We start from the raw sequence: 23998 nt of genomic DNA, 5'->3' as shown, positions 1-23998 counted from the left end.
GGCAAAGCTGATGACGAGGAAGAAAACCACAGAAGTCTTCATCATGACTGAAAGAATGCGTCACGTCTGCTAAACAAAAACACTAGTGTCACGGCTAGATAAAAAGAAAGAGATGATTTTGTAGAGGTTAAAAAAGACAGATATTCACCTAAAAAAAAATAAAAAATATGACAAAAATATCTATAAAAAGAATGAGTCAGACTAACTATAACGTGGTACAAACACTGAGTAATATTTGATATAGTTTATAAAAAGTTAAATAAGCACCTCCACTTTATTTATCCTCAGCCCTCAAGCACCTACCTCTGATGTGAAGGAAATGACTCTAGGCTTAGTAACGCAAGGAAACACAATGTGAAGTCCTTTGTTTGAGTTCAAAGTTTGTGTGCTTTTAATTCACAATCAATACAGTTAATCTAAAAAAGGCAAGAAAAATACCTCACACATGATTCTTCGTCAAGGTAAACAAAACTCTGAACATTTCAACATTATGAGTGAAAAGATGACGGTAAAATCGACCAGCAGTTACGAGAAGGGTGAACAGATGATTCACAATTACTGTAATCACAGCTCTTGACTAACAGTTGTTTAACTCTTGATGTGGAAAAATTTAAACTGAGAAAGAAGCTGAGGGGAAAATGCAAGATCCACAAAGAAACTGGTCTTATCATCAAACTCCACAAGAATAAGATAGATAAAACAGGCTCTGTTTAAGTTAAAAATCTGAAATAGAGTGTTTTCACTGGCGTCACGACTTGTCAGCTCACCCTAATTTGCAATAGTTTTTGGTTGCTGAAAGTATTGTGTGTGTTTTTTTGTGAGGGTTTATTTTTCTTGGTCTGACAAAAAACCCTGCTGTCGCTGCATCAAAAAACACAACATCTTACCAATTTGTGTGACAATAATCTCGTATACCTGCAAGCTGAATTTTAATCTATTATGAAAGTGCCTCCAACATGGCTGATCTAAAAAAAAAAAGAAAAGAAAAAAGAAAGAAAAAAAATGGATCCTGTAAAATAAATCTCAGGACATTTTTAAGTTTAAATCGATGAGTGTTTATAAATATGAATGGCAAACTTCGATCTCCTCCTGCTGTCCAAATGTTCTGGGGATACCTGAAGTTGAGATTTTTGCATAATTAGGGGTGTGGCTAATTTGACTGATTTGAGGTAACATTGTGGCTGTAAGACAGCGGCTCACTGGTGTTTACACTGAACATGAATAAAATATTTTCGGTGACTGATTTACATGTATAGTCAGGACCATAGACTGTATATTGAATGGGCAGCGTGGCTCTGCCATTTACCATTGTATGGTTTTGGAGCCAAAATTACCCCATCATTGCAGCCAGAGTCTATGCATCAGAGACTCTGAGGGACTCTGAGAGGATCTGAGTGGAAGTGGGTGCAATCACTGTAAAACGTGACATAAAACCCTGTTTTGACCATTGAATAACTAATGAAACTAAAAGTTTTCAGAGAAAAATGGGACTTGGAAACAACACAGCCCAATTATATCCTCACATCATCACAGCAAGTGAATGTGAAAAATGTTTCTACAAGGTGTATTTATTATTTAAATTTTGACCACAGCCTATATGGAATGGCTGGGGAGACAGATCTTTTTTAACCTATACTACTGCCAGCCACCAGGGGGAGCAGTTTTTGTGGCAACCTCGCCTCAAACCAAGCAAAATGGTGTCCATTTTTATGGGGTCTACAGTCAAGACCATAGACTGTATATAGAGTGGACAGTGTGGCTCCGCCATTTATCATTGTACAGTTTTGAAGCCAAAATACCCCTGTCACAGGCGCAGGCATTGTAGCAGTTGTGCAGCCAGAGTCTGCGCAGTAAAGACTGTGAGGGATTCTGGGAGAATCTGAGTGGAGCTGGGTGACAAAAATAATGTTTTTTTTCTTTCAAGAGTCTAATCACTTCTTGACTCTACCTTTTACAATCCCCCCCAAAAATACACTAGAACGGCAGCTGTCAATCATCGTTAAACATTACGTAAAGCTTTGTTTTTAACCTTGTATAACTCATGAAAACGAAACTTTTCAGAAAAAAGAGGACTTGAATACAAGACAGCCAAATAATACCTTCAAATCAACACAACAATGGGACATGAGAAACATTTCTACGAGGAGCATTAATTTTTTAAAGTTTGACCACAGCCCATCTGGAATGGCTGGAAAGCCTGATTTTTTGACCTATACTGTAGCCAGCCACCAGGGGGAGCAGTTTTTGTGGAGACCTCACTTCGAGCCGAGCAAGGGGACGTCCATTTTTTTTACAGTCTATGGTCAAGACACATATACATGACTTGTTGTTGGCAGCACAAATACTGCATATTCAGCGCTGAAAATTGCACAAATGAAACAAGTTATCTGAGTGAATGGTGCAAATTTGCCTCCCAGAATTCTATGACACTACCTGTTTTTTAATGGATCAGAAACAAAAAGGATTTTGTCTGGAAGAAAGTTACTGAGGAGACTGGATTAAGACTGGATAAGAACCTCAGTCACTTCAGCTATCGGTTATCCTAGCACGTTACCAGTGAGCATACATATTCTCATCCAGTGTAGTCAAGCTCAACTTTGTTCAATGACAACAGACTCAAGTCTGGTGGAAATCAATCCCTTCTGGCAAAATTTTGAGGGTTCAAGTTTTTTGTGGATTAAACTGCCAATCTCTTGCCAACCAAATGTTAACCAATGGGTGACAGCTTCAAGGCACTTCAAAAAGACAGTGTTTTCTGCGTGTTCTTAGGTTTATCAACTCTTTTAGTTATAACAGTTGATTTGAGAATGGTTTCATGTATGTATGCAGGCCGTGTCATGTTTAATTCAGAAGGGTTTGAAATATAGTTATGAATCATTCCTCCCAGGGGGAAGAGTTTACCAGTTGAGGTTTAAACTTCACCATCTGAGAGCCCCATGACTTTCCTTTGCCATTGCAGCTATTTAGCTAATGACCAGCCGTCCTGCTGCTCATTACTTCTTGTCTGAAGCTGGGCTAAAGGCTGGTGTAATGAGGCAAACAGAGGTTTCATTTCTTTCCAGTGCTGGCTCAGATCCTAACTGGTTTTTCTTTGCGTCTTTGTTATGCTTGCACCTCAGTCTACCCAGAGAGGACATATTTTAGACCTTCAAATTATCTGAGCTTTTGTTTTTCTGAGATTAAGTTTAACATGAGCTTTAAAACAGGACTCAAAACTAAAGATTGAGACAAAAAAGTCAGACACCACAGGAAGTGAGGGGTAATTTCCTCTAACTTCTTATTCATGGACTCTCAGTGCAACAATTGGAATCCCCTGGTGGTTGAAAACATTATCATACTTCTTACTTACATGGCAATGGAAAAACAGAATTTGTGATTTAATGCTATGTTCACCTTTAAAAACTCTCTCCTTTTTGTGCTTTTTTTCTATTTTTTGTCATTTCCCATCCCCCATTTGCTTGGCTTTCTCTTCCTTTCTTTAACTCTATTCATTCAAAGTCTTTTGTTTAATTTTTCCATCAATCTGACTCCATTCCTCTCTGTCCTCTCATTTCCCAGTCCACTGAGTTAAATATGGGAAAACCAAACCAATCAGGCCATGACATGGTTATTATTTTTAAGTACGGATTTTTTCATCTCTCTCCCTCTCCATTGGACCTCTTCTTCCCTTCCTCCACCTCCCTTTATTCTCTGTCTGTCAATCAGCATTCTGTCCATCTGCAAGATTTAAGGCATGAATTAATAAACCATTAACATTTGACCAGCATGTGTGTGTGTGTGTGTGTGTGTGTGTGTGTGTGTGTGTGTGTGTGTGTGTGTGTGTGTGTGTGTGTGTGTGTGTGTGTGTGTGTGTGTGTGTGTGTGTGTGTGTGTGTGCGCCCACTGAAACAGTCAGAGAAAGCCTACAATTCCTACCACATATTAAGAAACCCTCAGTACACAGCGGGTAGGGTTCGTAAGAAATCCTGAAAACATGTTAATTCCAAAAAGCCACATGTATTATGCTAATTTTTTCAACCTGTACAAAGTTTCTCACCTCCTCCGGGATCTGAAACACACATGTTAGAGCTTGTTCTGTTGAGCTCATTTTTCAGCAGGCAGCAAGTATTTAAACTGTTTAATCTTTGCATGGATCAAGAACTGCAATGCATTGATTTTTTGACACAGGCACAAAAGGACAAAACAAAACTCAAAATTTTGGAATGTTTGTGCTTGGTCTGGGGAGTATATTACAAGGCTAACATGTTGTCAAACAACCAGACAAACTCTCGCCTCAGACATTTTAAAGATAGAATCTGCAGGATTTTCCTAAAACCTTAAATGTCAATTTATACTGGAATAATCCTGCTTCTCATACCAGCCTCTATACATGTCAGTCAGTGTCTGCCTCAAACCCTCTCCTCTGCCTGTATGTTGATGATTTGGTTGTATCAGGATGTGTCTGGGCAGAGAAGGGGCATGGTTACATCACCCAATCACAGCACACCCAGTGTGAAAGTGACTGTATGTTGATTAGCAAGTGCAAGAAACAATCCCTAGCAGCTACAATAGTGGATGTAGCACAGAGAAAGAAAAACACAACCAAAGTGAACAAGAGGGTGAAGCTTGGCTCGACTCACACCCACTTTCGGGTACTCGGAGGGCAGTTCGGGACAAAGAGTGACGCGAGTTGGCTTTCTACTGAGCAGATATGTGTCAAACACCCATGAATAGCTTGTGCTAACATGCCGGCTCTTGAGTCGTTCCCACATAGAAACGAGATGCTAAAGGTAGTTGCTAAGCTAGTAAGTGTGTACCAACAAGTAACAAAAGTTCCTGCAAACCCTACCTTTAATGCCACCAATAAAGCTAACACGCATATCGCTAGACTGTGTTAGGAAAATGAAGTAAGAACAAACTAAAAACTAACTGTTGCCATCCAACATTTCTTGGGATGAGGGATAAACACTGCATCAATTTTGAGTTTAAAAAAAAAAAAGTGTAAGTGCATTGACTACACACTGTAAAAGATGAACAATATGACAGCTCCTCAAAAGTGAAACCAAAATAAAAGCTTTGACATGAACTTCTTGGCATTTGGAGCACATGGATAGTGGTGTTACATACAGTCAATGCAAAAAAACAATTAGCTACAAGCTCTTTTGAGGTACTGCAAATTGGGTTAAAGGACTGAGGTTTAAACATGAAAGATACCTTATTAGCGTCCCTTTAAATGGGCTACATTAATTGGTTCACTTACGAGTGTAGGTAAATTCGGTCTACAACAAATCGTGCAAACCACAATGGCTGACCAGCATGGTCCTCCAGTGAGTTATGGTGTGAAAAACGGATCAGTGGAGGTTCAGTGTTTGTTTTCCTCCTTGTTTTTCTGGTGTTCTGGAAACAGTAATGTTGAAGGGTTGTGCTTTGAGAGAGCGACTGAAGAGGATAGATTATCTGATTAGCTGGGAAAATCTTTGTTTCACAATTGATTCCAGCCATCGGTCATTCTAGTAAATTAGTATTTTTACTCATGAATGGAGCGTAGTATTCTCACAGATTAAGAAAGTAAACAAAAAATGTTCTTATGTTTGCATACGCCAAAATAAAATATGCAAATAGTTTTCTACACATTCACGACATAAGACCAACGTCTTCATGGTGAAAATAGAAGATTGTCTAGTTTGAATGAATCTGATAATAATTCTGTTTTTTTTCATCCCAACTAATTATTGTAATATTATGGTACCAACATGATACACTCTTTCTGCAGATTTCTCCTCTATACATAGCATTAAGTTACCTTTAATGCCCTCTGTTAGCCTGCAGGCTCACATACTGTACACCAGCATGTGGGACACTGAGAGAAAAGGACACACACTCTTACAGTCAAATCCCATAGGACAGCAGTTTTTCAACCCTGCTGGTCATTTTCAAGACACTGACCGTGAAATGGTGTAACTACCCTTTAATTAGATAGAGGAAGAAACGGTGTCCTTATCGAGAACATAATTAACTTAATCAATGAGCGCTAAAGAGACACAAAGCACAAATGAACAAAACCAGAATGGTTAATGTGTGGGTGTATGTGTGTGTGTGTGTGTGTGTGTGTGTGAGAGAGAGAGAGAGAGAGAGAGAGAGAGAGAGAGAGAAAGAGAGCACACGATTTGTGTCCAGGCATGCGAGGGTTAACTTGGTAAATTAGTAAATGTATAGAGGAAACGCCATAGGTTGTATAATTATCTGCACTGACCTGAGTGTTCATGCATGTAGGACATACCTGCTCTCTAACTCTCCCTCTCTTTAAATCCCACCCTTTACTTCCTCTCTCATCCCTCCATCCTCATACAAAAGCACCTCATCCTGTCCTACTTCACCTCTTCTATACTTCTGCTACTATTTGAGGCAAGTTCACCTCCAACTCTTCCTTCATCAGACCTCTACCTCTGGACCGACTCACAGAAATCATGATGTGAACAGTAAACAGAGCAGAAACCCTACTCAGTTTGATTTATGTTTTGTGTTTAGGATACGTTTTAAAAGTCCTGAAAATCTCTGGCTCTCTTGTGACATTATACTTCTGCGTCAGCTCAGCACTGAAAGACAAGGATGAGTTGTGGTTATAGCGTGTCTTTTCTGGTCCCTTCAAAGCCCTTTTACATGACAGAGCCTGCTATGCACAGCACCATTTATAATAACTCACCTCATTTACACACCACTGGCAAAGCCACACAGATAGTTTAGGGTTAAGTGTCTTACTTAAGGACTTGCATCGGCATGTGGACAGCGAGACCTGGGATTGAACCCCCAATGAGGCAGCTGACTCAACCACTGAGCCATAGCGGCCTCGAGAGCTGCACGGACGAGGAGGTCGTACGTTCTTATTTCTCCTTATTATAACCTTTTCTCCTCCGTATAGGAAGGATGTGCAGCTCTGCAGGATATTGCTATGGGAGCTTATCAGTGCTTGTGTGTGTGTGTGTGTGTGAGTGTGTGTGTGTGCGTGGATTACCAATGTTTGGTGTTTATTTCAAGAGCTCCAATGCTCTGTTTGACTTTTTCATAGCAGGGGGTCTTGCTTCAATCACATGCCCCATGTGAGTGTGTGTTTTTGTTTGTGAGTGTACGAGTGTGTGTGAGCCTGTGTGTGTGGCTGCACTCGTGTTTGTATGACTTTATGCAGGCCTGTGCTTGTCCACCTGCAACATGTGTATCCTTGTTGTTCCTCTGGTTTCAGTGTTTTGGCAGGATTTAGCATTTATTCAAGTGTGTTTGTGTGTATGCATAATGCACTTGTTAATTCAAGTGTGTGTGTGTGTGTGTGTGTGTGTGTGTGTGTGTGTGTGTGTGTGTGTGTGTGTGTGTGTGTGTGTGTGTGTGTGTGTGTGTGTGTGTGTGTGTGTGTGTGTGTGTGTGTGTGTGTGTGTTTGTGTGTGTGCCGTCCAGGGAACATATAACTGGATTAGCCGTCATGCTTTTATTTCTGTAATGGAAACATCAGCCTCAGAAAGAAAGTAGGGCTGAGGCCAGGCAGCCTGTGAGCTCAAGACCATTTGAGGAGGGGGGGTACAAAGACAGGGGGGAGTGAGACAGAGACAAAGGTACAGAAGGGGGAGAAGAAAAAGTAAGACAAAGAGAGTGAAGTGTCCTCCCTAGAACAATTTGTTCTTTTCCTTTCCTTCATTTGTTTTTTTACATGGAGGTTTTTAGCTTCATATGTGCTTCACCACCTCATCCCAGCAGTGGAGGAAGACCATGTTATGTTTCAGTAGGGCTGCCGAAATTATGAGTTTGAGCTCTGAGTTTAAGACTGTTGAGTGGCCACTAAACAAAGGTATCAGGATATCAAGAAAGAAAAAGTGCAGAGAGTAAAGGTATGGTGTTCTGCTTTGTGTAGTAAATACACAAATAATAATGCAAAGTTATACTCAGTAAGGTCTCCTCCTACTTTAACCTTTAATAATAAACCATCTGTGAATCAAAGTGAAAACACCCTTAAGTGTTTCATATTATGCATCCTTTTTGGTAAATCAAGAATCTGAGCCCCTGGAGTCCTGACAGGTGATCATTTTTATCTCATGCTGAAAGGATATCCACCTTTGCAAATGCAGTAGTGATAATGTACCAGGTTACCACAAGTTTTCATTAGTCAGCTTTTATTAAATTGTGTGAACTGTGTATACAGTGTATTTATGTGCATTACAATGAGGATGGTATTTTTTGTAATGAAAAAAAAATAAACACCCCTTGCAGGGCAGAGTTACGGGGTGTGCCCCATGTTGTGTTGATATGTAAAACGCTCAGCTAAAGTACAGTAAATAACATAAGTCCCTTTTCTGTGGTCCCTGTTCATGTGGTATGGTTCAGTGACACTGTGAATTAAATGATAAAAAGTATCAAGAGGATATGAAATTGCCGTAGACTTGGTATGATATGCTTTACATGTTTGATCATTTTCAGTATAATACAAACAGCCAAATTTTGCTTTCTGTGTTAAAGAGTTTTCTTTAGCTCTGCGTTTGTTGTTATCAGGATGAAAAGCCTCCCTGAGACAAAGTTGAGTGTTTCGGCCTGGCTGGTTCAGCAGTTCCCAAAGTAGGAGTAAGTTTGTCCATCACTCAAAAATCAAATAAAAAACACTGATTGAATTTTAAGTGAAACCATGCAAATAAAACATACAGTTTGTCATCAGTTTTCTGGTTTCCTTTCTTACACGTGACCCATGAGGTGGTTCAGATGGATAAAGGAGAGGATCAGTATCAACAGGTTAGTTCATAGAAAGCACAGTGACATGTGATCCAACTAAAGAGTTGGAACTCTTAATAATGACGGAAGATGTGTTTTACTCACTTTTCAAAACTCAGAGACACTGAGCAAGTTAGAAAAAAAGGATTAGAACTTTTACACGCAGGTCAAACAAAACAACAGCACAATCTCAGCTCATATCTCGATCTATTGAGTCACTGGGAAATTAAGACTCAAAGAAACTTGTGCATCTCAGTCCTTTCCCTGCAATAGTATAAATATTCTGCTTCCAATCGCTTTACAATTACTACAATATAATATGGCTCTTAAGCTGTTGTGGGGTGCTTTGTTTTTGTTCTGAAATATGTTTTCGATTGGCTTATTAGTGTTTATCACATTTATCACACATGGTAGGAGAGAGTGTACTCAGCTGTTTTAAGCCTTGATTGTGATCACTGTTGTCGTAAGCCTGTTTCTTTAGAAAACCAGAATCAATAGAGGAAAAGGGAGCAGGTGGTATTTGACGAACAACATTGCAGAAAGAAAAAACAAATAGCACAAATATTAGTCAGCTTTAGCAAAGGGACACACAAAGATGATGGGATGTGTGCGCATGCTTTTGAGAGATGGAGTCAGCGACGCAGAGTCAGACTTGATGAACGTGTGTTATGAGAACATCTACAGGTTTGTATGACAGACAACTTAACAGAGAGTGACATGACAGTGGGGGGTGTAAAAACAGGTCAGCGTACAGTGTGTGTCCTGTCCAAGAGATTAGCAGAGCAGGGGTCATCCTGCCGGTGTGTGTGTCGGTGCATGTGCACACGCACGGGGCAGATGTCCAAAGTCCCATGCCATAGGCGCGTGTCTGCGTGTTGCTGTCCGTTCATGTGTGTGAAGTGATGTGCAGCCAATCAACTCAATATCCTCCCCATCAGTGATTTCTGAAGCTGACGGCGACTGAACGTTGACACGATTTTTAGCTGATGTTTCAGACATCAAGCAACAGCAGAACAAGTGAGGATCAATGAATCCCACCACACCAGACAATCATGATCACACACATGAACACAACATAAAGCAGTGGATTTATTTTTAAGTTGTACCATCAGCAGGTGAAAATACCAATACGAAAATATGAGCAAAAAAAAAAATCCTACTGTTAATCTGTTCAGCCTCAAAGGCTTCATCAGTCAAGATAAGAGTAGAATTATATTATACTTCATTATTGTAAGAAATACTTGTAATAGGAAAATGTAAATTCCGAAAGAAACTGTGTCACCCAACACCTATTATTTAAAGACCAACAAATAAATTCACCGTTTTTTTATTGATAGAGTTTCAGTTGGATTTTTATTTTTTGACATCATACTTTAAAAATTTAGTAATTTTTTTATTATAAACAGAAAAGTGTTGTTCCTGTACCATTCATTTCACTGAAAACAAATTTACCCATGTATCCGTATTTGGCTTCGCTAATATTAACAGTAAAATAATAATAATAATAATAATAATAGGTTAAACATGCAAATAAATATAGACATTGTGCATTGATGTGTGAGATTTCAATGATTTGTGGGCTGATTCTAATTGAGAACTGTTGCCCAGATGCAGGAAATATGGGGATTACAAAGAGCAGCTACCCCACCTGCTGGTCAACACTGGAACATGCCCACAAACAAACTCAAGAAAATACAAATAAGCAGATCATCAGTAATGTTCTTTTCTTTTCTTTCCTTTTTTAACACTTTTTTTTTTTGGTCAACTGCAACACATCACTGTTTTTTACTGCAACACAAGATTAAACCATCTCATGCTTGGTGACTTCTGCAATTTATGTTAAGGTGAACAATCTGCTTTAATGCTTTGTTGGATAGCTGACCAAGAGCTAATTTGGTTAGCAAGCTCTTGTTTCACGCTCACTTGTCTAAGTTTGTAAACTGAAATAACATTTGAAAGGGACTGTTAAGACTTTCTTAGTGATCTTGAAAAGTCTTTTTTCCAGATGCCAAAATGCCTTTTCATAATCCCCAACTTGGAAACAGCACAGATCTTCACACATCCACTTCTCAGGCAGGTGCGTCAGATGAAGACAAAAGAGTCCAAATTTAACAGAAGAAAAAGGAAAATCCCACACACTGGCCAACTTCCAGAGCTGGCACAAACATTTTATTGACAAAGGTCAATGACCGAAACTTTGTATTAAAGTTTTTTTCTCTCTGGTAGTTGGCCAGTGTGCGTGAATTTTCATTTTCTTCTGTTAAAAAATCCACAACTCAAAATGAGATTATCAATGCCAAAACAGATTATTTCTCAGTGCTATTTCGCAGCTTCAAATGAGAAATGAGATTTTATCTCCTCTGAAAATGACTTCTTGGACTGATTTTGTAATGGTGGACACAGGAGCTGGACTGTCTGATAGGAAAAGGACACGAGAGCAGAGGCACACTAAACAGGAGAGTGATAGAGCACAGGCTAAAGGCTAAGGTACAGGCTAAAGGCTAGAGGCTGACCTGTTTGTGATAATGTTGATTGCACCATGCAGCAGTTAAAACGCTGTGGTCTGTCAGACTTGATAGTCCATCAATAAAATAGTTGGATTATTTTAGCTCTGCTTGGTAGATGACTGGCAGGACATAATAAGGATCCAGTAACATATTACAGGGGTTTTTTTTTAGTGATATTTATCAACCTTCAAATGAGAAATGAGAGTTTCTCTCCCCTGAAAAATATTTTTTGGACTGATTTTCTAATGGTGGACAAACGAGCTGGACTGTCTTATAGGAAAAGGACACGAGAGCAGAGGAACACTAAACAGGAGCATGATAGAGCACAGGCTAAGGCTAAAGTACAGGCTAAAGGCTAAAGCAGAGGCTTACCTGTTTGTGATAATGTTGATTGCACCATGCAGCAGTTATTGCTCTGTGGACTATTAAGACTTGATAGTCTATCAATAAAATAAAGAGTGAGATAATGTTAGCTCTGCTTGGTAGATGACTGGCAGGACATAACAAGGATTCAGTAACGTCTCACATATTATTTTTCAGATCTTTTTCTCAGCTTCAAATGAGAAATGAGAGTTTATCTACTCTGAAAATGATTTCTTGGACTGATTTTGTAATGGTGGACGCAGGAGCTGGACTGTCTGATAGAAAAAGGACACGAGAGCAGAGTAACACTAAACAAGAGAGTGATAGAGCACAGGCTAAAGGCTAAAGGCTAAAACAAAGGGCTTAACTGTTTGTGATAATGTTGATTGCACCATGCAGCAGTTATTGCGCTGTGGTCTATTCAGACTTGATAGTCTATCAATAAAATAAAGAGTGAGATTATGCTAGCTCTGCTTGGTAGATGACTGGCAGGACATAACAGGATCCAGTAACGTCTCACACACAGATACATCTCAGAGCAATAGGCTGTCAGTAGCGCTAAATGTAGCTTGCTACTAAACCAGGGCACAAACTTAAAAAGTTTGCTTGTTGTCACGTTTTAAACAACAGTACCACAAAACTGTCAATAAACATTACCCCGTTGTGTTGTATCACGTAAAAAACACACGCCTAAGCCTCATGTCATCATGACACTGTGAGCAAGACTCTGGGTCAAAGGTGTCCCCGCAATCCACTTCAACCTGATAGACCACACAGTCCCATCAAACTAGTGTTTTTTCTCTACATCCATGGTGTTATGGTTGTTATGGTGGCACACCTGTTACACACCCTTACAAAAAAGAAGTTTATTAAAGTATGCTATTAGTATACTTATTTTCAAGACAGTACACTTTCAGTTTACTTTCGATGCACTTATCCCAGGTATACTTAACAAAGTAATGCATAAGCATACTTAGATTATACTTAAAAGTATATTTAAAAGTCTAAGTATACTTAGCCTATAGTTAAAAGTATAAAGAAAGTCTAAGTATACTTGGCTTTAACTGAGAAGTATAAGGAAAAGTCTGTGTATTTGGCATAAAGTATTGTATTAAGCAGTACACTACACAGTATACTTTCATAAACTGAAAAGTGTGCTAGAAGTATATAACTAGTAAATTTAAAGTATATGTGTAAGTTTTGTTGTAGTATACTTGCAGTACAAAATAAAACTTGAATACAAACTAGTAGTGTACTCAAAGTTTACTTCTTTTAACCTAAAAACATACTTATAGTATACTTTTTTAAAACTATAATGGGTCAATTTAGTCCCAGTAAGTACTGACAAAGTACAATGGTAAGTAAACTACTAGTATATTAATATTAGTACACTTGCTGTAAAAAGTGTACTTGAAAAATACATTTTACCTTTACTTCAGTTTACTTAATAAAATGAACTTGAAGTATGCTTCTTTTTTGTAAGGGCACTTTAGCTTTAGATTTTGTAATATTAGTATGGGCCTCAAACCACTTCTCTTTTTTTGCCACAGTTATAAAAACGTTTTGAAAAATGGTCTTGACAGTGATAAAAGGGCCAATGGAGTTGCTAAGGTTTGTGCTAGGCCTATAATGATGCATGAACAGGATGTAAAGAAAGTGACCTACTGACTTACATTGTAGGCAACCCTCGCTAACGTTACCATAAGCTAATGATGTAAGCTTGGAGTTTTTAAAAGGATGAATGATACATTTGTAGTGATTGAGCTTCACACACTAAAGTCACTTTGGGGTAATATTACTACATTGTGAAAACGATAAGATGCTAAAAACTGAAGAAGGAAAATGATTTTTTTCACTCTGTGTGTTTCCTTTGTTTTCTTTACCGTTTATACGGCCTGTGGTGCTGATTTCTGCCAATAAGTTACCTTTATAGAATAGTATTGTGTCTAAAGGTGACTCGGCCTGACATCCTCCATCACGTACAGGTGACAACGGCTAATGGGAAGTATGGGACAGCACGAGCCACGTCTCAGCCAATCACAATCCAGAGTCCAGGCCGAGTGGAAGTGCAGTGATTTTAAATAGAGAGCAGCAGAGAGAGGGGAGCTCTGTACAGCTGAATGAGTCTGTAGAAAAACACTGACACTGTGTCTGCTTTTTACTACAAACTTTGCTTCTTTTTCTTTCTATCTAAATCAATTCTATTTAAAAAATAATAATAATGACTTTAAAAAGTTTTAAAATGTTTTCCTTCGTGCTGCTGAGTCTTTGTTTGGGTTTGCTCGGTTCTGTTTCTGGTTCCCCCGCCGTGGAGGAAGCGTACAGTGCCGTGGTGAGCGTCGTGTCTCCCGGGCAGCAGGTTCTGACAGAGGACTCGCTCCGCAGCCTCTTTAATACTTTGGAGAACCGTGTGCAGTGCGGTGAAGTGTCGTGTGAAAAGGTAAGTTTTATTACTCTAACCCCGCAGCCAGCTTTTAGCTTGGAGAGCCGTGTGGCTGAATGCACCTGCACAGAGAGGTCGATGTCCAAAGCTAATTGACGGCTTCACCTGTAGATAAACTAGGTATCTACATTAGTAATGTATGGGCCTACTTACATTAAAACATACTCAGTTAGTGTTGTTGAATACAGCACGGGGGAAAAAGTGAATTTAAGATTTTCTCTTCCTTGTTTTGTCACAGTGAGTTCCAGGCTAGAGATTGTATGTAGACTTGACTGTTTTTGTGACTGGTTTGTAAATTTTAATTTTATTTTTTCTAGTACACACTTCTTTAAATTCTTAATGAAGGGTTTTTCCTCTGAGGTCACTGTTTATGAAATCCTCTGACTAACTCTAAACATTAAGTGACTCATATCTGATGAGCACAGCCCGTACTCTTCTAGGCCAAGAATATACTTTTGTGTGTCCTACCTTTTTTATTTGTAGATTTTGATATAGCTTATTTTGTTATTCAACAGTTGTCTTCCTTTAAAATCAAATATTCTTCATATTTTTGTTTTATTCTGTGTTTAACTGTGTCTATGGAGGCATGTCCACTGTGCGTACGCGGAACGGTCCAAGGAAACTAATTGAAAATAAACTGGCTTAAGGTCACTTCATGAGAGCTGATATTTACTACAAAAGCACTGTCTTACTTTTTTAGACTTCAAACAAAATAATGCAAAGTTTTAAATATGTAACCATCAGAAATGCAGTTTATAAAACTGTAAAGTCAAACATAATCATTTATTTTAACATGGGAGCTGGTTTCTTCCCTCCATCACCAACTCGAAAACTCCACCTAATGTTTGTTTGTTTTTCTGTTTCAAGAAAAAGCGTCATACTGTACTTCATGTAATGATTTTTCTAAAGAATCTTATGAGAGTAGTGTCTTTCAATTTCTCACACTGGTATGACACCTATACTTTGAATTACTGGACAAAGTTTGTTGTGTAACAAAACTGAATCCAGGCATTCAATTTTTAAAGTTAATGGTGCTTCAGACAAACGCTGCACGGATGACAACATTAAAGAAGATACATGTTTAAACAGGTTAATACATTTTAAAGCAAAGAAATAAAGGCAGGTCTTCAGGTGTTTCTTAAATTAAACACCCAAAAAGTAAGACCTCAGAAACAAAAAATGAGGATAGTATTAGTTTAAATAAGATGATAATTGAATGAACCGCTAAAAGCAGTAATTCCCTTAATTTATAACAGATTTTTTCTCTGGTACTCAAAACTATCATAAGGGTCAATAAAATCAGGGATAATTCCCATAATTCAAAACAGATTTTATCGCTGGTACCCGAAACTACCATAAGGGTCAATAAAATCATGAGCTTTATCGGACACACTAGTGACGTGATGCCATGCCACATGTCAGCGAGTCCGTTGCTTACTTTTACAACTTGCAACGTGACAGCGTTGCTTCTCGTAACAGTTATTAGCCAGTTAAGTTGAAGTTATCACATTTAATTCATTTCTTGCCTCCTGCCACAGTTTGTGTGTCAGGATCATAGATTGTACATATCTAATCTCTATGTTAGTATATTGACGTCAGAAGTGTTCCCTGATGGTGAAGCTGGATGATTTAGAGCTCCCCCCGCTGGCTGATTGCAGTATAGGTTGTTAACCCTGCTGACCCCATGTTAAAATGTAAAAAAAAATGCCCATGCTTGAAAATCTTAATATACCTCAAATTTTTTTCCTCAAACATGGTTTGGGCCATTATAGATGGTTGTTGAGTGTTAAATTTTCTTGGATGTTTAGTTTTAATTGGCTACAAAATTTAAAGAGCTGTGTTGGCAAATGCAGGTCTCACACACTGTTAGAAGGATCGCCAAACTCTGCACAGTCATGCGTATCTGCTTCCCATCCATGAAAAGCTGCTCTCCTGTAGGCTGACCTGACCTCAGGAATCTTTGGCATGTTTCGGTCACAGGGAAGTGTGCAACGTCAGAACCTCAGCTCTACCGGTCAGTTAGCCTCTCTAGCGCTGAGTCCCATGGAGGCAAACTTTTTTAAAATTCAAAGCTCTTGATTACGGGCGGGAATATAGGCACGTGTATGCTCTGTATGCCATCAATGATCAGGATGAATCTGGATTTTATGAGGTTTTATGTGATGTATTGTGACCTAGTTTCCCCCTGTATTCAAAGAAAGCTCATAAAGAGCAGAAGCAGGGTCAGATTACTGGTCAAACATTTATGTTTACTAACCAGGAAGTGGGTTGCTTTAAATTTCCAACTTACAGGAAGATATAAACTGAGTAACAAGTTTGTTTTGAGCCTTATTTTGTACTTTCCTTAACTATGTGTCAGTAACTGTTAACTGTATATTAATGAGTACGTTGTCCTCTGTGTGTGTAGTGTGATTTAGCAAACGGCGTCCACCAGCTGCTCAGCAACCACTCCGTCCACGAAGACAACAAGGCAGAAAGTGATGAACACAATCTTACCATCAGTGAGTCTGACTTCCCCACTCTCGCAGCTGGAAGCATCCTGTACCTGTCATCCCCCAGCCAGACATGCACTGCAGTGAACCAGGGGAGATGGGCAGAGGAGACCGAGCATTTCCTCCACAAAATCACACACGGGCATCAGCACGAACACGGGCATGAAGACAGCGAGACGCACCACAAGCATGAGCATGAGCTGGAGCATGAGCACGAGGATGAGCATGACCATGACCATGACCATGACCATGACCATGACCATGACCACATAGACACTCATGGGTTACAGAATCTGTTTCATGAGCTGCATGAACACTATGAGCCCTCTCCCAGTGAGGTAAGGACAGCTGCTGTACACCGCTGTAGTTTAGTTTAGATACACAATCAGAGCATCCTCATCAGATCCATTTTGTTAATATACCCCCTGCAAAATTTAGATAATTTCAATCATAACTTCAGCACAGTTTTCGAAGAGCAGTATTTCTGTGCCAGGGTGTGTTTTATGGAAAACATGGCAGGGTTTTCCGCTGAGGTTGTCTTGTCCTGTCTTATCTTATCGTGCATGCAGGATGCCAGGAGAAGACCTACGAGGCTTCGCCCTACAATTAAACACATCATCATAGAAACCACAGCAGAGATGAAAAGAGCTGAGATAAATAACGTTCAATAATTCATTTAAGTTAACTTAACTCAGTGGTGGCCAAAATTTTTAGAAGACCTGACAGATCTGAAAATGTTGACCTTCATTTCAAAGCTTGATCAAAAAACATGCAGTCCTACTTTCTTTATCTGCTTTTCGCTTTGATATTTGGTTTTTCAACCTTTCACAGAAGTTACAGCAGCATGTCTCTGGCGTAGTGTCAGTATATATACTGAAAACTTCAATACTAATGTCATCCCATGCCCTCTGCAACTCAAGCCAAAGTTTTATTCTTTTAAATGTACAATGGATCTGTCCACCCTTTCTTTGAACTGGCCTAAATTTTTGGCTGGAGTTGAGATCTGGACTTTAGGGGGCCAGTACAGAGTCAAGTCCATAATTTTCAGTGTTCCTTTTTGTAAGGAAATATTATTATTATTATTATTATTATTATTATTATTATTATTATTATTATTATTATTATTATTATTATTATTATTGTTTGTTGTTGTTGTTGTTGTTGTTGTTGTTATTGTTATTATTATTATTATTATTATTATTATTATTATTATTGATAATAATAATTATAATAATAATAATAATAATAATAATAATAAGCATTATAATAATAATAAGCATAATAAACTTCATTTAAATAGCACTTTCCAAAAGCAATATTACAGAGTGCTGTACAAAATAAAACAAACAATAAAAGAAATAAAAGAGAAGAAATGAAAGAGGACTGAAAGAGAAATGTTAGGAACTAAAGAACATAGATATAGATATAGATATAGATATATAATATTTTTTTGCCACAAAATTAAATAAATACAAACATTAAAACGGATTAAAACTACAAAAGCTAAAACTTGAAGATCCTGCCTATGTACTGTAAAAGAAAAAAGCTAAAGGTAAAATAAAATAAATGCAGCATTTCAATGATTAAAACATGCTAAGCTTGACTCTCCAGTAAAAGCGCATCGTTAAAAATTTGTCTTTAAAAGAGATTTAAAAGATGATAAAGAGTCAGCCGTTCTGATCTCCTCAGACAGGTTGTTCCACAGGTTGGGAGCTCTGACAGAAAAAGCCCGGTTACCTTTGGTCCTCAGCCTTGACTTTGGATATGCGATGACCCAAATCTCAATACAATGGGTCCATTTCAATAAAGAGTATAAAGAACAATTATGTTTTTGGGGTTGTTAAGAGCCCATACAATAAAAACAAATGAAAACTCTTTAATATCCAAGTGTTCTAATAATTTTGGCCATCACTGTATGTTATCTACCAGTGAATCACATTCCCAATTCTCATATTTTAAGCTGCAGGTTATGTTAATGTTAGCTTCAAAATGAAGCAAATTTGTTCCCTTAAGCATTTAAAAAAAAAAGAAGAGAGACAACCAAGGCGTGATCTTTTCTCGGGAGGCATTCTTATATTGGATATCTGGAAACAATGCTGAATATTCATGTATTGAAACCATTAAAGTGTCATCAGTTATTTTTTTAACAGCTTAACAAAGCTCATCTAATTTATTTTAATCTAATTTTAATTATATCACACAATAATCAAACCAAACTCTCATCAAGTTTCTACCTTGGGATTTTGATACCACAGCTTGTCCCACTCATGTTTTTCCACCCAACACTTAACTTTAATTTATTTTATTACTAAAGTCAAACTTTTGAGTTTTATACTTGGATTGAAACTCAACATGCTAACTTTAGCCACGATTAACAACAAACTGTTCAGCTTTTGTCTTTGTGTCTGCATGGATTCACACCTCAGCTGTAACTTGTTTGTATCTCAGAAAATACATTTGTACCTATGTGTATCCTCACTTTAATCCTCATTCCCTCTTACACTGGTGTTTTTAAATCAAATAGCCTGACGTTTTTTTCTTTGTCTCTGGTAACCAGAGCTGTGTAACAACCAATGACATCATGATGAAGGTCAACGCAACATCACCTGACCAAGAACAGGAAATTGGTGCAGTTTTGGGCTACGTCCTGTATCACGCCTTGTTGGGACAATGCTTCATCAGCCGCTCCCTGCCTGAGGAGAGCTTCTTCCTCGACTTCATCCTGAGCCACGTGGGGTCGGAGAATTTCACAGTTGGAGGTAAATGATCATCAGAAACACAAACACTGAGTCAGATAAACATGTAGATGATATCCTGCAGAGATAAGCTGTTTCTACAAATACAAATGTAAACATATTATAAGAGTCTGTGATTTTCAGCTGGATTTTGAATTGTTGGTTCTGTAGATTTGGAGACTCTGATGAAGAGCCTCAACATCGGGACTGAGAAGCAAGACGAGCATGGACATGACCACGATCATGGTCACGATCATCATGATCACAGGATGAAGAGGAGCAGCCGTGACCATCACGAGGGACATGAAGGAAACACCACCTGGGACCAGGTAAAAGAAAAAAGTCTACAGTTTTCATGTTAAATGTGAACACCAGGTGATGTTGATGCTTCTTTTCTAAGTTTGTTGTTCTAATTTGTTTTTGCCCCCTCTGCTTCAGTTGTGTTTCTCAGCCAAAGAGCTGGTCCACATCTACGGTTTGCAGGAAAACAGCTCTGACTCCTCTGGCCTGGGTGAGTCTGGTTTGGCTCAGCTCAGCCCTGCACTCCTGCAGCAGATCCTGAGTGGGGCCTGCAAAGATATCACAGGCAAGCCGACACCAGACGGGCTCACCAAGGCAGAGAGTAAGTGTGTTAGGTTCTAACAGACTGTTAGGGATCCCCTGTTTTTGAAAAGCTAAAGGTGACATGATGTTCACACTCTACATACTCCAACATCCTTCTTTTCTCTCTGTCCCTTTTAGGATACATCTATGCAACTATTGCCAACCTGGTGATAACACTGATGGCCGCATTCGGCATCGTGATACTGCTGTGCACCTCCTGCACGTCCGTGTTCCAGATGTCAATCCAGTTCTGCATCAGCATGGCTGTCGGTTCACTGACTGGAGATGCTTTACTGCACTTGCTACCCATGGTATGTTTTCACTTTCACTTTAAAACATATATCTCTTGTGCTTTTCTGTGTTGAGGTTTTATTTTCACATTTAAAACTCCTGAAATCTCTGTGTCCAGTTTCTAGGTTTACATGTGCACGGAGAGGGAGAGAGTGATCACTCACACGATCACGAAGAAGTTCCAGACTATGTTTATAAAATGCTGGTTGTGATTGCCGGGATCTACTTCTTCTATTTGATGGAAACGATCTTCTCTTTGATCACATATAAAAACAGAAATCATCACCATCATCAACATCATGACACAGTAAGACAATAATATTCACTCTAGATCAGCTAAAAATAGTCACATTACAAGAAGATATGAGGCTTACTCACTGTTCCTGTTTTTTTCCTCATAAATCCAAAAATAATGTCTATTTTTTTAAGTTTGCCTGTGTCATTTGTCTCCTGCTTCTCCCAGGAAGACTCAGAGCCTCACCACTGTGACCATGGGAGGGTTTTGGAAATGTACCAACAGAAGAAGAAAAAGAAAGACATAATGGCATCAAAAGCTGACCTGGTGAGAAGCATGTGGTGAAATCAATCACTAAGTCTTTGTGAAAAAGCAGATTTCCTGTGTGTAAGAAAATGTTGGTCACAGTTTCAGTTCTCTTTAAGTTTTGTGACTAACTGTGTTTTGTGTACATTTTAGGTTAGTGATGAAGACACTGAGAAGTCACAGACAGAGTCAAAAGAGCGAAACAGAGGTGAGTAATGTTATTTCCAAACACGAAAACAAGCACGCCATCATGGTGTCATGATAACCCTGCACCACTAACTACACCCCTGTCTGCCCCCGCAGAGCAGCGTATGCTGCCTTATATGATTACAATCGGTGACGGGATCCACAACTTTGCAGATGGCTTAGCGATGGGCGCAGCTTTCTCCCTGTCATGGAGGTCTGGTCTGGCTACATCGCTGGCTGTACTCTGCCACGAACTGCCCCATGAGCTGGGTAAAAACACACTCAAAGACGGCAAAGTTTGGTGAGATGAGTCAAATAATCGTTAACGTCTTCTCTCACTCTTTTTTGTCTCCAGGGGATTTTGCAATTCTGCTCTATAGTGGGGTGTCTGTGCGTAAGGCGTTACTCTTGAACATTGGCAGTGCTTTGACCTCCTTCGTCGGTATGTACATCGCCCTGTCAGTCGCCACTGACCTCGCCACCAAGCAGTGGATAGCTGCCATCACTGCAGGGCTCTTCCTGTATGTGGGGCTGGCTGATATGGTGAGTGATCATCAGATGATACAAGCTACAGTCGGCTGATGAAATGTCAAAGTTTAATCTTAAACTTCCATCACTTCCTTTTTCTCCTCCCAGCTCCCCACCATGATCCACATCAGCAACAGGAGACCCTGGCTGATGTTCCTGCTGCAGAATCTGGGCCTGCTGACCGGGTGGGGGATCCTGTTGCTGCTGTCGCTTTATGAAGAGAGAATCAGCTTTTAAAGCGTGTATATTTATGACACACTGTGGACTGCTCAGAAAGTATAATTTGCTTTCTGTTTCATCCCTCTTGACCAGAGGGTGAACACACTGTCTGATGGGGAACTGATCCAGTTACAAATTGAAAAAAAGGGAGTTAGATTCACTCAACAATCCAAACACAGTCTTAGATGGTAACAATCAAAGGTTTCTCACCAATATTTCCAGAAGAATCAATGCACAGCACCATGGAGCATAATCCCTGTTTGGTTTTCAGCACTGACGAGTTTATCATAACACAGGAACCTGACAAATCTGTGTTTTACTTCTGCTAGCAGAAGTATCAGATTTTAATCCCACCTGATTGGGGCGAGTCACAACCCACAAATAAATGTTTGGTTGAAGCAAACGATGTTTAACATTCTTCATCCACTGCTGCAGGAGTATTCAGACAAACTGTTGATGTTCACACCGTGTACAGATGGTACATGCACCGTGTTGAAACGTAAGCCATACGCTGGATCACAAAGTCACCCAACCTGTCCAACCCATAGCCAAACTCTGTGAGTTTCCTGCTAAGAAAGCTGGACTCAGTTGGTTCAGAGGCGTTTTGACACTGAAGAATGAAATCAGAGAAAGTCAGACTAAGTTGAATCTTGGCTTATTGTTTCAAGAGATCAACCCTGAAAAGTTGCACTATGACGGGTTTTGTATAAAAAGTTTGTTTAATGTTAAACAGCTTTGTATGAAGTCATTTATTTTGCTTCTGTTAAGATGAATGAAAAGATGTACAGCACAGTGAAAGAAGAGTGAGAGTTTTTTTTGTTCTAATTGTTAAACTAATGATCACACCACTCCAATTATTATAAAGTTTAATATTTGGAAATGTGTTTCATCACTGCTCTAAGGTATCTGTTTTGTATTGTGTCCTTTTTGAAAAATTAAAGACTATTCAAAACACGCTCTGTACTTCTTGATTTTTTTTATTTTATTTTTTTTTTGGCAGTGACAAGTTCTCATTTGGAATTCACATTTGCCCTCTTAATGTAAAAGTACATGTTATCAATTAATCAGCTGATGCTTGGGACTGTCAGCTATTATTCAATCCAATTAATTTTATTTTGTAAATTTATTTTGAATATGCAAAAGTAGCTTTACAATTTCTAGTATATATATATATATATATATATATATATATATATATATATATATATATATATATATATATATATATATATATATATATATATATATACACACACACATCAAAAGTTAAGGAAGACATATCAAAGCAAAAGAAAATCTGCCAAGTGAAGCAGATTTAATAATTTAATTTATTAATTAATTTATAATTTAACAGTTTAAGGTGGTGGATCAGTTCACTTTGATAAAGATTGTTAAAGCTGACTACAAACCCCTGATGGAGAAAATAGTTTAATTAACCAATGGGTGGATGTCCTTGCCCTAATATCTTAAAAATGAATATTCTTCCTAGAATTTTGTATATATTATAGAATATTCCACTCCCCCACCAAATGACTTTTTAAAGAAACTTTTTGAAGATACCTTTAAAGCTATTTACTTGATTTATATGGAAAACTATAAGTGCCCAAGTGAGACTCTCCCTATCAAACTTGTCATACAGCAAAAGTGGTTTGAAGTGTCTGAATATTTCCTGGTATTACTATGCAGTATAACTGAGTACCATCAAGTTTAATTTTGTAACAAGGGAAATTCCACAATGGGTAATCCTATATTTATACTTATATTTATACTTATACACATTTCCAGATCTTATGAGTTACACAGCCAATGGGATAGTCAAAAACCTGATCAGAGTTTGGTTTGAAGTTAGGAAGTTTATGAGAGAACCAAACATTTTGTCCCAGTATAGACTCTAATGGGGAAACCAGGACTGCTGTGTTTAAGGCATGGTCATTAAAAGGTTTAGCTAAAATACAGGATTTGTATTCTCCAAATACAAACAATATGCTGTCTTTTAAAGAGATAAAGTGCAAATTTGGTAGATAAATAACACTTTTCTAAATATCTTCAAGTGCAAAGTTTTATCAGAACAAGGCAGGATAATACATCAGATAAACCATGTAAGTCTAATATAGAAAGAACAGTATCTGAGCACAGTTGGCCTAGTTGTTTAGGTCATGCTCCATGAGTTTTGCCCTCACTCAGGTGGCCTGTGTTCATATCCACATCTTTCCTGCATGTCACCCCCCACTCGTGTCCTGTTTCCAGCTCTATCCACTGTCTTCTTTATAATCCAATTAAAGGCATAAAAGCCCAAATAAAAACTTAAAAAAGAAAGAACAGTATCTAAAGACAGTCTAGAAAAATGGGCTTTTTCAGAGCTGTAC

At 38.6% G+C, this 23998-nt stretch overlaps 1 protein-coding gene across 2 annotated transcripts; it reads left to right on the top strand.

Annotated features, from left to right (window-relative positions):
* The first annotated feature begins 13623 nt into the window (after positions 1-13623).
* slc39a4 (solute carrier family 39 member 4) lies at positions 13624-22508 on the top strand. 2 transcript variants are annotated; one of them, XM_074686963.1, is made up of 12 exons: positions 13624-14034; positions 16445-16538; positions 19087-19288; positions 19436-19593; positions 19703-19886; positions 20006-20178; positions 20277-20465; positions 20622-20720; positions 20853-20907; positions 21003-21155; positions 21241-21428; positions 21522-22508. In XM_074686963.1, exons 2-12 carry the CDS (start codon positions 16518-16520, stop codon positions 21648-21650), a joined length of 1551 nt encoding a protein of 516 aa, XP_074543064.1. In that variant the 5' UTR covers positions 13624-14034; positions 16445-16517; the 3' UTR covers positions 21651-22508. The 2 variants fall into 2 exon arrangements, with proteins under 2 accessions (XP_074543064.1, XP_074543063.1); XM_074686962.1 differs by having other exon boundaries at positions 16445-16867.
* The last annotated feature ends 1490 nt before the right edge of the window (positions 22509-23998 follow it).

Source organism: Halichoeres trimaculatus, unplaced genomic scaffold, assembly GCF_033239565.1.
Source record: "Halichoeres trimaculatus isolate MK-OKI-2021-1 unplaced genomic scaffold, fHalTri1.1 fHalTri1_scaffold_14, whole genome shotgun sequence".
Classification (NCBI taxonomy): Eukaryota; Metazoa; Chordata; class Actinopteri; order Labriformes; family Labridae; genus Halichoeres; species Halichoeres trimaculatus.
This window is presented reverse-complemented; position numbering and strand designations above follow the sequence as displayed.

Bases quoted from the DNA above. Each gene is read 5' to 3' on its own strand.
- slc39a4 (XM_074686962.1), top strand. From the start codon at position 13,816: ATGACTTTAAAAAGTTTTAAAATGTTTTCCTTCGTGCTGCTGAGTCTT. The intron at 14,035-16,444 runs GTAAGTTTTATT...CTGTGTGTGTAG, and splicing joins GTGAAGTGTCGTGTGAAAAG to TGTGATTTAGCAAACGGCGT. The intron at 19,289-19,435 runs GTAAATGATCAT...TTGGTTCTGTAG, and splicing joins GGAGAATTTCACAGTTGGAG to ATTTGGAGACTCTGATGAAG.